Source organism: Crocodylus siamensis, chromosome 5 (assembly GCF_052110815.1).
Source record: "Crocodylus siamensis isolate JL-2025a chromosome 5, ASM5211081v1, whole genome shotgun sequence".
Lineage (NCBI taxonomy): Eukaryota > Metazoa > Chordata > Crocodylia > Crocodylidae > Crocodylus > Crocodylus siamensis.
The window spans coordinates 195,163,609-195,177,924 of record NC_143399.1 but is presented as its reverse complement, the minus strand read 5'-3'; the positions used below and the strand labels follow the sequence as shown (position 1 = coordinate 195,177,924).

Sequence of the window (14,316 nt, the reverse complement as noted above, 5' to 3'; positions counted from 1 at the left end):
GTCATTAAAAGGCATCTTCTCCCAGCCATTAATCATTCTCATGGCCTTTCTCTGAGCTCTCTCCTATTTTTCCACATCCTTCTAGAATGCTTGAAAACAACTGAGCATAAGTGCCAAATATCAGAGGCAATATAACCCCTCTATTCCTCAGTATTTTCTTGTTTATACATCCAAAGAGATGCTTAACCTTAGCCATAGCATTGCACCAGGACCTTGGGTTCAGTTGATTATTTGCCAAGAATCCTAAGAGAGGTCTCCCCCGTTCCTAAATGCATTACTTTATAATTGGCCATATTAAAATCCACTGTTTGCTTGCACCCAGCTTACCTAGCGAGGCAGGTCACTCTGCCTCATTGACCCCCTTACCCCATCCATTGTTTGTCACTGCCCCCACTGTGTTTTCTGCAAATTTGATCAGTGATGATTTAATGTTTTCTTCTGTGTCTCCGATAAAAAATGCTAAAACAGCAAAGGGCAAAGAGTTAATCTCTTGTAAGATTTCCACCAATTAGATGCCTGGCAGTGGAGGAACAAATTGATCTAATGTTTGTACGAGCTCCAGCTCAGGAAACCATTTCAGGATACAGCTAGATGGAAGGACTCAGTAATGGACTACACCAAGTGCTCTCCAGAGATCTAGGGGCATGAGGAAGAACTTACTTCCCTGTCTGCAGGAAGGGAAACCACATTCAAAAAAGCAATCGGTGCTGCCTCTACATCAGATCCTGCCCTCCGATAAGATTAATCTTATGCCCACTAAGCATCATACAGCGAAGGAAGGAAGATAGTAATGGTTAATAATTCAGGCATTTGACTGGGACACCAGAAGTGTGTCCCCCATTCCTGGTTCTTCCACAGACTTCCTGTCTGAACTAGGCAAATCACGTTTTATGCTTTAATTCTTTATTTTTACAATAAGGATAAATCTATCTGTGGCTGAGAGGCGCAACCTACAGTGATAAGCACCACAGTAAAACACTGGCATGCATCTTCTGAAAGTGCCTTTCAATATGAACAACAAATTCAGTGCAAGATTTCAATAGCAGGCTTGAAAGAGGTATCTTGTGGGCAATTCATCTTTAACTAGATCTGCAGCCTAGACAGTAAAGGGAGTTAGGTGCGACAAAAAGGCACTGCTGATTTACTACTGGTCTCTAGTGTGACAGGGATGGAAAAATGCACTCAACATATGAAAGATTTGTTTGTTCAGATAATGCAAGTTGCACAAGTCAGTTTTTAACCTTGAACAAAGGGAAGTGACTTCAGAGACTGAATAGTAATTTGGGTGCTTGTCAGTTTATCCTCAACAAGCGATGACTTATATTTTACTTATATAACAATGCTGACCGATACCAAATCTAATTCACATATGGGAGAGATTTCATTACTCAGCACTTCATGAGTGTGAAGGATGCGATATGGGTAATGCATTTTATCAGATGCTCTATTTCAAATCGGAGTGTGACAGGGGGCCATCCCAGGGCCAGTCGCAATGTCAGCCCTCCCACCTGTCTGGGGCACCTGCCACCTGATTCATCTGCCATGCTTTGATGTAATAACCAGATGTAACAATGCGAGAGGCTGCCCATTTAATGCCCTGATGCCAAGGGCGCAATATACAGCTCCGACCTCCCCTTTACTGTGCCCCATGCCTCACAGATGACATCCAAATCAGTACCCACTATTACTCCCACAACCTCTTAACTGGGGTGCACTCAGCCTCTGGCCCAACTTGGCCTCGGGTGTCCTCAGATGTGCCTAAGCCTCTTGCTCCCTCTCTGGGGCCTCAACTCCAGCTACTCCAGCCAGCCCACATGCAGTCCTTCAGGCCCCCTAAGGCCCTACTCTACACGGCCACTGGCTTCTGCTCCACCCCCTCACTAGGGTCCCTACTCTGCCCCCTTACTGGTGCACCCGGGCCTTGTGCCCCTGGGCCTCAAGAGTCTATTGATGTACCTGGGCCCCACAACTCGGCCTATGGCCCAGTCAGGCCTCAGGTGTCTGTCGGCATGCCTGGACCCTGCCTCAGGCCCCATTCAGTGGACCTGGACCCCTGTGCTTTTCTGTCGGGATGTGCTCCCCTAGCCTTTCCCCTCCACAGGGTCATCAGCAAGGCAGCGATGGCTGAGGCTTTCCAGTACCCTGTGCCCTTCACTGAGGAGGCACAGATGTGACATTTGCTGGACATGCCCTGCCACAAGCAGCCCTGCCACAAGCAGCCCCACCACACCATCCTCCCCAGCACGGTGTAGTTTTATGTCATGTCCCATGACCAGGAACCTCCTCCATCCCCATAGTTTCTACCCTGAACATTCAGCTGTTCTGGGAGCAGCAGCTCTGGGCAGCGATGCTATCCCTCTGGCTCCCTGCAGCAACTGCCAGCTCTACTGCTCAGAGCCTGCTCTTATTCTCCAGCAGCCAGGCCCTCCTCCAATCAGGTGGCCTCCTGATGACCATACGACCCCCCCCCCTCCCTGACTGGCACCGCAGTCACCTGCAAGCTGCTCTGCTGCCTGCTCAGGCCCTTAAAGCAGAAGGCACCAAAGGTGCCCTGCCACACAGAGACTGGGCATCAGCAGCAGATTTCACTCCAGCTTGATGCAAAGGTTGGAGAGAGCTTGAAGAGGAATATTAGAAAACACTGAGGGTGCTGCATTATCAGATACATTAATAAATAATCACAGTTTCAAAAAAAGTGTCATACCTCTTCAAGGCCCAATTCTACCTTGGAGTGAAGTTAACACATGCATTGTGACTGCAGTGAAATGTTTTTCACTGGACCTGTAGCAAAGAGGTAACTGATGAGAAACATGGCTCTATCTTTTCTCAATAAGGTCACTGGCCAAAAGGGCAATGCAAGATCAGTAGGAAAAATTGGGAGGCTTCCAAATTGACAAAGAAAGCTTTCAATGGGTACCACGCAGCAGTGTGGCTGGACAAAAGGTACTCTAGTATGTCATAGTTACTCACATACCACACGCATCTTTTCTCCAAAAATTACCCCTCCAAAATGGGTGCGTTTTATGCAAGGAAGTTGATTTCCGTCCCAGAAGGAAGGCATGGAGCTACTGGAATGGCTGCCAGGGACTGGCTCTCTCTCAAGCTGGAAGAGGCAGAGTCTGCTGCTGAGCCAAGAGTTAGGGTTTTAACATGTTACAGCTGCTGCCAAACTAGCAGAAGCTTTTGGCTGAGCAGCAGCTGTGTAAGGGTTAAACCTCTAGCTTCTGCCTCAGCAGGAAGGGAAAGCAAGGGATGCTGGGGAGCAGACTCTGCCCCTGCTCCACGTGGCCAGAATTCAGCCATGAGTTTCTTCTGCATTCTTCCTTTCCCAAACAAGGTGCATGCCACTGGGGGAGGAAGTGTTATGTGTTATGTGAAAAGATGCAAGTATTTACTTCAGAACTGAACCACAATAAAGCTTTTCCTTCCTCAGGTGACAAAAGGAGATAGAGAAACCAGGATTTACCCAGAAACAGGTGGGTGGAGATCTCTTCTAAGATTGCTCCAATGTTCACTTTATTATGCAGATTTATCAAACAGATCTTTCAGTGGCTTTGAGTATTTTTCCTCCCTCTGGTGTCTACAAGAGTTCTGTCCCTCTTAAACTCTACAGCACAATCCAGAAAGCTCTAACAGAAAAAAACAAGGCCAGTGCTTTTAGGATGCTGAACTACTGAGAAATAGCCACAACACTACTGTCCTTTGCCGTGCAACGTAAAGTAAAAGGAACCAGTGTTGTCAAGAAAGCCAATTTATTAAAGAGGTTAGAAGGCAGACTAGTTTCAGCAGGGTAATACTTATTGCTTGACTTGCCCTAAACTTCTTAGAGCAGACATTATGAAAAAGAGGTCTAACTTTATCACAAAACCCATAAACTCTGCTGAAGAGTCATCATAAGTCAAATTGAGCTGCTTTGCAGCTATATGCCAAAATGACACATTAAGATAACTGTTCTTCTCTCATTAGACCAGCCAGTGAAGTTTTCTCTGCACAGATGCTGCATTTGCAGAAAAGCCCCACTTTGAAGAGGCTGTCACTGGTTCAGAGGTTTGTCACCCTCATGTCATCTAAGTTCTGCTCCTGGAGTTCAGAGCTCCAACTGAAGAGCCTGGCACCCCAGTAGGAACATGGTACTGTTCTGCAATGTTTTTTTTAATATTATCTATTCTTCATGTTTGACTGGCAGCTGTAAATGTTGAGTACATGGAGTTGCTGGTTGAGTTTAATAGTGAACTGCTGAAAATACATGCAGGAAAGTAGGGCAATGTCTCTCCATAAGACACCCCCAGGTTTTCAACCTCCTGTGGAGGGTTGAGACAATGCCTCAGCTATTAAAAAGGGAAGCCTTATTTCCCTGGCTTTGGCCAAGTCGCACAGCTTGCTTTACCAGTCCTGGGAACCAACAGATCAAAAGGACAGCAATGAGTTAAACAAACTTTCTTTGGCCAGAGAACAGACAATTGTTTGGGAGCTGTTCACCTACTTGTCTTCAGATGAACATGTTAACTCTGTCTCTGAACAGAGAGTGAGTCAAACTTCCACTTAGTGACTGTACACGACGCTGCACTGCCACACCCCTCAGTGTCCGTGGCTCTAGATGCACATGTAGCACTTCAAAAAATATATCACTACGGGGCACTGTAACAGGGAGCCAGTGGTTCCTGTTACTTTGAAGGAGAAGCCACAGCAGGTATGTCCCCAGGTGGAGGAAGACAGCCGACCCTGCGTTACCCGCAGGGGAGTAGGTAGCCAGGAACCCACAAGCTGCAAGTGAGGCTAGCTGCCTGACAACAAGACAACGGGGCAGAGCCCTGGTTAGGCAGCAAGGCCACTACTACAGTCTGGCCAGAGGACTAGCAGAAGGCCGAGGGGGCACACCTGCGGGCACTCAGGAGAACAACTGACCAGAAGGGGAAGAGCCAAGGGGATGTAAGCCTGAGTCCCTGGGGCAGAGGGGCAGTGCAGCCCTGAACTCTGCCGGGAGAGGAGCTCCTGCCAGCTCAGACTGGCTAGGAATGGGAGCTGCCAGCCTGAGACAGCCAGTGAGTAGGGAGGTGGCTTGGCAGTGGTATGATGACCCAGAGGGACGCTATGAGTGTTTGAGCTTAAAGTGGTTACTTGCATTTTTGTTTTCTCTTAGACTAGAGTACTGGATGGTGGCTGTAGGGGTGGAAAGGAGACCACAGGGGTACTGAGGGGCATGCCAGGTTTTGAGCCCTACCAGAGGCAGGGGCATGGGACAGAAGCAAACTGAGGCTGAGAGGGCCAGAGCCCAAGCCCAGCAGGGGAGACTGAGGTGGCCGGAGGCTGAAAAGCCAGGGCCCGAGCCCCGCATGGGTGACTGAGGCAGCCAGAGACCAAAGGGCCAGAGCCCAAACCCAGCAGGGGCAACCGAGGGGGTCAAGGGCCAAGAGGGCCAGAGCCAAACCCAGTGAGGATAACCAAGAAGCCAACAAAAGGCTTAGACTGAAAGGCCAGGCCAGAGCCAATGGGCTTAGGCTGCCAGTCTGCAGCCAGAGTAACCTAAGGCTAAGAAACCCAAGGTCAATATAGGAAAGTAAAAATGTGACTAACACCCACAAGGCATAGGCATGGCAAAGGGGGAAGACTGGAGGCCATGATTAAGAGTGCTAAGATTGAAATAAGGGCCAGTCAGGCAATGGGTGGTGACCACTGGCTCAGTGCCAGGCAGACAGTAGTAAGTCTGCCAGGGCGCAAGAGGCACCCGTGGGGAACTGAGTTATTTTGGCTAGTGGGTCTGTTAGGCTGGTCAGGACCGAATCTCCAAATCCACATCAAAATCGGGAGACCAAGTTAAAGCTCCAAATCAATTCAGAAAACCTTCAGAAAAAGATTGGACCAATTCAGAGATTCGGCCATAGACTAAACAGGCAGCTGACAGCTGCCTCCAGCTGGTAAGTCTGTTGGGGTTGGCAGAGGGGGGAGGGAGGGATTGGGGATGAGACAAGCTGCCCAGCCAGGGTGGGGGCTCGCTCTAGGCGGAGTGGCAGCAGAACAAAGCCCCCACTCCCAGTGCTGCCACACCCACATCCTGTGCCCCCCACACCACAAGTGGTGACAGAGCAGAGCCCCCACTCCCAGTGTTGAAGCAAGAGTGGCAGTGCTGGGAGCAGGGGCTCAGTCCTGCTGCCACAGAGTGAGCCACGCCTGCACCGCACTCCCCCCACACACACATCTCATGCCAGCAGTACCAGGGCGGAGCCTCCACGGCTCTCCGCACAGGGGCAGAGCCAGGCACAGCCAGAGGAGACTTGGGAGAAGGCCCCATGGTTGCTCTGCCTGGCCCCATCTCCCACCCTGCCCCAGCTTCCCAGTGTTTTTAAATACTTAAAAAGCCCCGCACTCACTGGATGCAGGAGTGGCGACTGGGGCCTCTGGGTGCTCATGGCAGAGTCCCCCCACACAGTGCGAGGCAGTGGGGATCACCCACGCCCCCACCCGACACCTGGATGCCAGCTGCCCCATGGCATGGGTGCAGCGTGGCTTGGCAGGGCGTCACACACTTTCTGGGAGCTGGGGCAGCTCCACCTGTCACCCAGAGCTCCTGGCTGGATTCCCCAGCTCTCTGATCATTCCCCCAGTGCAGCACATAACATTTACAGCATAGTGACACTACTGTAGGATGGCCTATTTTTCTTTCGTCAAAAGAAATATCACATTGGCACAGCACACGTGCAGAGGAACCCAATAGTGGCTATAATTAAGCCTAGTGTAGCTTCCTGAAGCTGGGGGTGGCAGAGAAAGGAGTCTATGCCCAGGAAACTAGCCCTCTGCAAACCTAAGAAAAATGTGCTTCTACTGACACCAACTCTGAGCAAACACACTGAGGGGAAAGCCTTCAAAATGGTCCTACCTTCCGGGAAGCATTCTTCTCTGAGCTCTCCACGTCTCCATCCAGGAAGGGCATGGCAAATGAGCTAAGATCCTAGGAGGCGAGAAAATGAAAATGAATGCCTTGTGTTAATACTTTTCTTCTGCTTTGCATCAGGGCACCCTCATGTTCTAGTTCACAGTTTATTTCTGGAGGATCCCTCTATACATCACTTATTACTTTGCAGATTAATTTTAACAGTTGTTGCCATACATGGTACTCACCAGCCTGCCCTACTTTTGAGGTCAATGGAGATTTGCTCCAGGAAGGAGTGCTAAGCAAGACTGAAGAGGCACTCAAACAGTTGGGAGGCCAGTCCTCCAGCACCTGTGATTAGGTTTTTTAGGGAGTTTATGGGGGTTAAGTGTCCAATAACAATTAAATGTGTAGGAACTGCTACCACTCACTAACTGTGCCCAGTCTTTTGCCAATAGCAGTGACGATACTCTTTTTTTTCTAAGAACTAATAAAGAGAACATTCACATATTCTGGAAATACGTAATGTGCAGAAGAGAAAAGGCAGGGACACAGCATGAAAGGGGGAAATAACCCATTTACCTTCACAAATTGGAGAGGATCACACAATTATGAGTGATCAAATGAAGTGGAAAACTGAGAGAAGTATGCACCGTCCTTCTTAATGAATGAAAACAAATGCAATTATATTCTACCCCCCGCTGTCTGCTCTATTCACAGTACTCTCCATTCAAGTCATTGGACTTCGGAAGTTTTGAGTTTTTAATGACTAATGAAATGTTTTTAAAAAGATTTAATTTTACCCTCCATCTGATTAAAAAGGTAATTCATGCTATACTGAACCCAACAGAGTTATCTAACTCTGTAAGCAGACGTTCTTACTCATGTGATGTGCGCTATGGAGCCTGGGTTGAACATGCAAGTCTCACAGAAAATTATAAAACACCAAACCTCCCTTATATTAGGGTGTCAGACCAAAATCATAACAGTTAGGCAGTGAATAAAAGCCCTCAGCAATGGCCTATGTGAAATGAGCTTAGCAGGTCTCAGTCTGGCTTCTCATGGACAAATCTATAGTACAATAAACACTGCTGAAACTGCCTCTTATTCCAAAAGCCTCATTGATTCAATTCCCATTTTCCAACACATTTGTGCTTCATTCAAAAAAAAAAAAAAAAAATTGCTAAATTACTTATTTTTTGCTATTCACACAAACCTCAATTGTAATTAAATGGATTTTAATTTTTAAAAATTAACCTAAAGGGGTAGGATGCAATAAAAGCCTTTGGCAAAGAGGCAGAAGGCAGAACAACAAATGCTGTAATCTAATCAGATTGCCCAATCAACCTAAATCCAAACTACACATTTTTAAACATAGAGAAACATAATGCAGGCCCAAGCCCTACACATGTTTGAAAACATTCCAGTTCCATAACTAATAACAAAAATAAAGCGAAAATATTGAATTCCTGGAGCTGAGACATTCAGGAACGATGCAGGCCAAATTAATAATAACAATAAAAAGAACCCTACAGTTACTAGGCCAAATGTGCCCTGGGCGCAAACTCCAGTTTACCAAGAGCCTTCACCATGAGGCATTATGATTTTGCCTCGTTCTCTTTACAAGACTGAACTCAAAAGAAGATGTTCCAGTACAGTACCAAGCACCACTACTATATAAGTGCCAGTGTTGTGGATTTACCTTGAACAACAGGCTTCACACTACATTTAACTGTGAGTGCAAATGTATTGTAAAATGAACCAAATACCCAAGAGCCAAATCACCAGCCATGGGGCTTCTCTTAAAATTGCACAATTACCAAACCCTGGTAAAGGCTACAACATTATTACTGCTGGGTAAGTTTCTAAGGGAATAAAGGTAGAAGCATAACTTAAGCACAATATTTTGAACTTACTCTCCATTTTAAAATTTTCTACATGCAAACTGTGCTAACTATGATTCCCCATCTCACAGGGTAGCACAAAGTTTAAATCATGAATGTCTGAAGAGTGGTTTAACAGCCTTCAAGGGATCACGTTCTAAAAGTGCAAAATATTAATATTCCTTCATATTAACAGAATAAAAGTAGAAGAGAGAAACAGATTTATCAGTACTTACTAAGATGCCTTCAGTCAAATTTAATCTTTTTCTTCATTCACATTTTTCGTTCAAAAACAGAACACAGTAGATTGTATCAGATTTCCACATCATTTCCCATAAAAATAACTTTCAGAATAAATTAGAAAGAATATTTCCTTTCCAAATCCACATGTTAATGCCAACATATTAATAATTTTACTTGCAATTCAAGTGGAAATAACAGGTCCCGTCTTCTGGCTGGTTCAAGATAAAAATTGATTGCTTCTCTTCTGGGACAATTAAATAGCCTAATCCACAGATCATAAACTGATGGCCCACAGGACAGAAGAGACAGGATCCAGCCTGCAGTGGAGGCAGGGGGTTGATGGTACATGGCAGTGGTGGCACCTTCTCTGCCCTCTGCCACGAGTTCTTCTGCCATCCCCTTTGCAGCACCAAGCTGCTGGCTGCTGCCCCAGCCCTCCCTGCTCTGTGCTGAAGGCTGCATTTGCTCTGCTACGGCTACTGCTTGCCCTCATCACCGAATCTGATTCTCTCCATCACTACTGGCAATGGGCATTGGCAGAACTCACTGGCAAGATGCAGTGGAGGCTGCTGTAGCAGGGTGCAAGAGCAGCCCTCAACAAAGAGCATGGAAGTACTGTAGAGGGGATCAGTGGCCCACAGCAGCAGCCAGGGTCAGAAGTGGTGCCCCACTGTTCTTAAAGGTTGCTGACCCCCTTGCCTAGTGCATAAAGTGCTTATTCGGCATTTAGATCATCCTATATTCAAAATCAAGTCCAGGTTGCATTTCAGTACACATTCAATATTTTGTGTTGTCTCTTCAATAAAACACAGGTGCTTTGATTCCAACTGCTTAGTAATAATCTTTACCACCCAAAAACAACTAGACCAGAATATCAGATTCAGCAATTCTAGGCAGAAAATACATATTCACATGTCACTGGAATGTTGTTAGCGCCTGGCCCTTCACGTGGACTGCAGACTGTGTTTTGTAGCTCCAAGTGCCTCACTTACCGTGCAGGACTTGCATGACTGCCACGCACTGCAAAGAGAATTGCATGCCACCTTACACAAGAGAAGGTAGGGCAGGGTCAGCGTGGAGACCAATTAATTCAGAGAGGCACAGGCTTTCATATGCCTTATAAAAATTCATACCTGTCTGAATCAGTTAGTCTCTAAAGTAACACTCTGCCCTGCCTTGTGTCCGACTTCGAACTAACACGACTAACCACATTTTCATTCTACCTTCTCACTCACTTCTGTTGCTGAGGAATCATACCCGCATCGTCCCTCTACCTTCATACATGCTTGCTGTCCTCCCCTGCCCCACATTTCTCAATGTGGTTGCTGAAAACAACGGGAGGTGTCAAGAACAAAGCACTAAACAGGACCAGAAAAATAAAGGTTTATAGTGACAGAAAAATCTCCAGATCCATTGCAATGGGCCATCCAATAGCAGTGTAACATCAGGAAGTTAGGCAAAAGAATGAGAAAACAGATTTTTTTTTTTTTTTTTACTGTGTACCACTTTGTGATCGAGTATAGTGTATAAGACACTCCTAACATGATGGGGATTAGTGAAGCCTGCAAATTTAAATTAAAAATATGACCGACCAGGTGACCATCTTACATTTTTCTTTGTATATGGCATATGTTCCTTCAAGTGATGCTGCCATTACTCTGAATCAACGATCAAAAATATCCATAGGGAAAGGCAGCTCCTAGTTAGAAAGCTTCTGAAATGAAGCGATTTAGCTATCAAATAACTGAAGATAACTGAGGATTTGACAGTGCTTTTTCTCACCTCTCCTTTCTTTTTCCTTTACGATAGGTGTAATAGACCAAAAGTGAAAGCCTTTATGAACCAGATCCTATATTCAATGTTAACTTCCACAGCTTTTCTGACAGCAAAATCTGTCAGCTTTTTAAAAAGTGTTTTACATGTGGACAAAGGTGGAATAAAATAATTTCTTGTAAATGATACAAGAATGAAAGACTATATTAAATCTTAGTGTAACTTCACCCTCATAAGAGATACAGAATTGCTTTGTATTAGACCTTTATCTTTATAAGTCAAACAAAACAGCAAAAGAAAGCAAAACAACTTTTTAAAGTAGCTTTAACCAGGAGGACAACTTTCTAAACAAGAGATATTTTCTATGGGCTCTCCTGGGAATGAACTGTAGCTACTACCTATTCATGTCTTTAGCTGGAATTCAGTCTTCAGACCGTCCCTGGATCCTGAATGCAAATGTGTCCACTGGTAAGCAAACAATCCAAGGCAAAACTCTGCATTCAAAGACCCTGGCCCGTAGACTCTACCTTCTGGTATCCCTCTACTAAAGAAACTGCCATGACCTTTATTTCCTCTTAATGTGCAGAATTTAAAAATACACAATATATTTTCTATTTTTCTTTCTCTGCTGCTTTTTCATCCAGGAACAGCTAACTGAAGTTAGCTAACTGAAGATCTGATACCTCTTTTTTGTTGAGAATACCATCCCAATATTTTAGAAAATAGCACCAGTACACTGTGGTTGGTCGCAGCACAGATTACAGCTCTTAGGACAGACTGATGCTCTTCAGATCAACTGACAACAGGGAAATTGAAATTTTTGTTTTAGGACCTACTGCAGTGATGGGATTTAGAGTCTCTCTCCTGATCTGTCACTCTCTCAGGTATCTACTTCAAGAATTTCAAGTTGTGTATTCCTCTGTTTTAGAAGGCCTGGGCACCAGTAAAAGATAAAGAATAAAACCTTAAGTTGCTTCAAATAGGATCTTCCATGGAACAAGACAAACAATATACAGGTTTCCCTCACTTTATGCTGTACATGTGTTCCTGGAAAACAGCACATAACTCAAATTTGCAGAAAGGGAACCCACTTTAGTGTAATGAATAGGGATGCTTTCCAAGAACTTGACTGTACTGACCCCCAGACTCATTTCTACCACTTTTACAAGACAATTTTGGTACTCACCAATGGCAGAGAGTACACACAAGCGCGGATCACTACCATGAGGACGGCAACTACAGTCACAGGCAATGAACGAGGAGCACAGATCCACACAGGAGACTGTATTTTGTTGCGTGTCACTCCCACAATGCACCACACAAAGCAGCTGACTGTGGGCTTCCACCACACCGATCACATAGGAGTGAACTGACCTTGCATATAATGCATTTTGGTATAAAAGAGGTCATCACATAAGAGCGAATTCGCACATACAGAACTCACGTAAAGCAAGGGAAACATGTATTGCAGTCTTCAAATTCTGATTTTTCATTTAGTTGGAATAAAAGTGTCAATAGCACTCCATTTTTGGATTCAATTCTAAGGATTTTGCTAGGGTGGGTATCTTTGCTTTGTCTTTCTTTTTTTATTATTTTTAACATAGCTTTGATCCAACACTTCATTTTTCTGGCACATGGCTTGTTTGTAGGATACGAGTATCTCCACTCTTTCACCTGTCACTTGATATATTCAGTCAACTTGTTGAATATCCCTCCAGTGCCAAGACATGGAGTCTGTATTTCTTTTTCAGCCAAAAGCCCTCCTTATAAGTATTTCATTTTAATTTAATTTTTATTGAAAAGAAGTTTCCATGGTATCTGTATCTGCAATTACTATAAAGCTTCCCCTCTTGGAAATCTGGACATAAACCTGTACTTTTGTCCCCTCTGAAGATTGACTTTGTCATATACCCAACAGAGATGATTTTAGGATAGTTACAGATCACTGCTCTTACTGTGAATATCAGACTGCTTTTTTAAGGAGGAGACAACCTTCCACAAGACCTGCTAATGAAAAAAAAGCCCACTTCTCCATGAAGTACTCTCTCTTATTCCAGATCATCCTCTGGTCCTGACCTGGTCCTCAGGGTGACAGTGAAAATATGAAGTTAGCAGACAAATATAAAAAGGGCTGATGAATTGGCTTCAATGCAACCAGACATAAGGGTTTCATGAACCTTACAGGATTATGATTCAGAGTAGGTCCATCTGTGGATAGACCTACATTCCTTCGCTCCCACGTCCTTCTGTATTTCCTTTTTCAGGGGCTCTTCTAGAGAAGGACAGTTTTCATAATGCCCTCGGTTGGTAGATTTCAAACACTCCTTATCCTCCTCCAAAAAAGATTCAGTACCCCCTCCTCTGTGGGTTCAGGCCTCAAAGCAAAAGAATGATCCTTACTTCCAGCAAAATTGATCTGTGACCCCCTTAGCACTCCCTGGGTCCTTTCTTGTCCCTTTTACAGCCTTCACACAGGGGGCAGGTTTGTATTACGGTTAATTTGGAGAGGAAGAAATAAGTGCTGAGATTTCCTGTGCCTTGTTTCTTGAATGAACAAGACTTAGAAATATCCTCTGTAGAGCAGTGCCCCACCCCGGTGTTCAGTGCCCTTCCCCAATGCCTTTTAACTTTCTTTCCCCATTTCTGAGTTTTTCTGGCAGGCTGGGGACGAGAGGGATGTGATTGGGGGGGGAGGAAGGAACCATGCTGCCCTGTCAGGACTAAGACAGCAAATTCCCAGACCCTACAGGGCAGTTCCCCTTGCTTCTTACTTATAGGTCAGGGGACAAGTGACCTCCAGGTCCTGAGAAAAGGCTTGAGCGAGGAGGGAGCTTAAAGGAAGTCTGCTCCCGTGTTACAGAAGTAAACGTAACGCACAATAAATTCACTCCAACACACTCCCTATGTGGGCTCCTTGGATTTTATTATAGATATTCCTAAATGGTTTGCTGGAAGGAAGGACAGAAAGCCTTCACACAGCTCCTTTGTCCCAGTGAATCCACCAGGCAAGGTTATGCAAGGGGAAGTGGGCTGGAGGGTGGCTAAGTGGTGTGCCACAGGACTCTTACCACCGTGCTTCTCCACTCTCCCTCTCAGCACTCCAGGGCTGCCTGGAGGAGAGTAAGAAGATGACCTGCAGAGAAGAGGGTCCCATTATCTCAGCAGGTATGCAATGGCCAATCCAGAAGAGGAGCACGACCTGGGCATTTTTCCTGCCAGATTTTTTTCTTCTGGTAGCCTACAAGGTGCTTGTGCCACACAGGCTCTTCTGGAAGTTGTAGATAGTGACTTCAGAAGTAGAAAAGGGTTACAACAGCCTTGCTGCAGAGGCCATAGGCTTAAACAGGCCACACATGCTTAAAATCCAGTAAACTGATTCATAACAATAAATAGGATTCCTTTCTAGCTGTTTGGTTGTTGGGGCTGGTTCAACCAGCCAAGACTTCAAAGTGTGGCTACACCCCATCTCCTGTTACAAACAAGTGGAAAACTGGTCTTGAAGGAGCTGTAAACAGAAGAAAAACTTTTGTCAGCTTCTTGACCAACAAT

The 14,316-nt window shown here is 45.4% G+C and overlaps 1 protein-coding gene across 3 annotated transcripts in view; it reads right to left on the bottom strand.

Moving 5' to 3' along the window:
* Positions 1-14,316, bottom strand: part of PRKAG2 (protein kinase AMP-activated non-catalytic subunit gamma 2) — a 333,890-nt gene that overhangs the window by 239,450 nt on the left and 80,124 nt on the right. For 2 of the 3 annotated variants that reach the window (XR_016442380.1, XM_090047729.1), the window contains exon 2: positions 6,875-6,946. The exons of the other annotated variant lie outside the window; for it this stretch is intronic. Coding sequence is in view for 1 of the 2 variants with exons in the window: in XM_090047729.1 (XP_089903855.1) it covers positions 6,875-6,946 (72 nt within the window). In the remaining variant the exon portion in view is untranslated. The remainder of the gene's footprint in view (positions 1-6,874; positions 6,947-14,316) is intronic. 3 annotated transcript variants of the gene reach the window in all.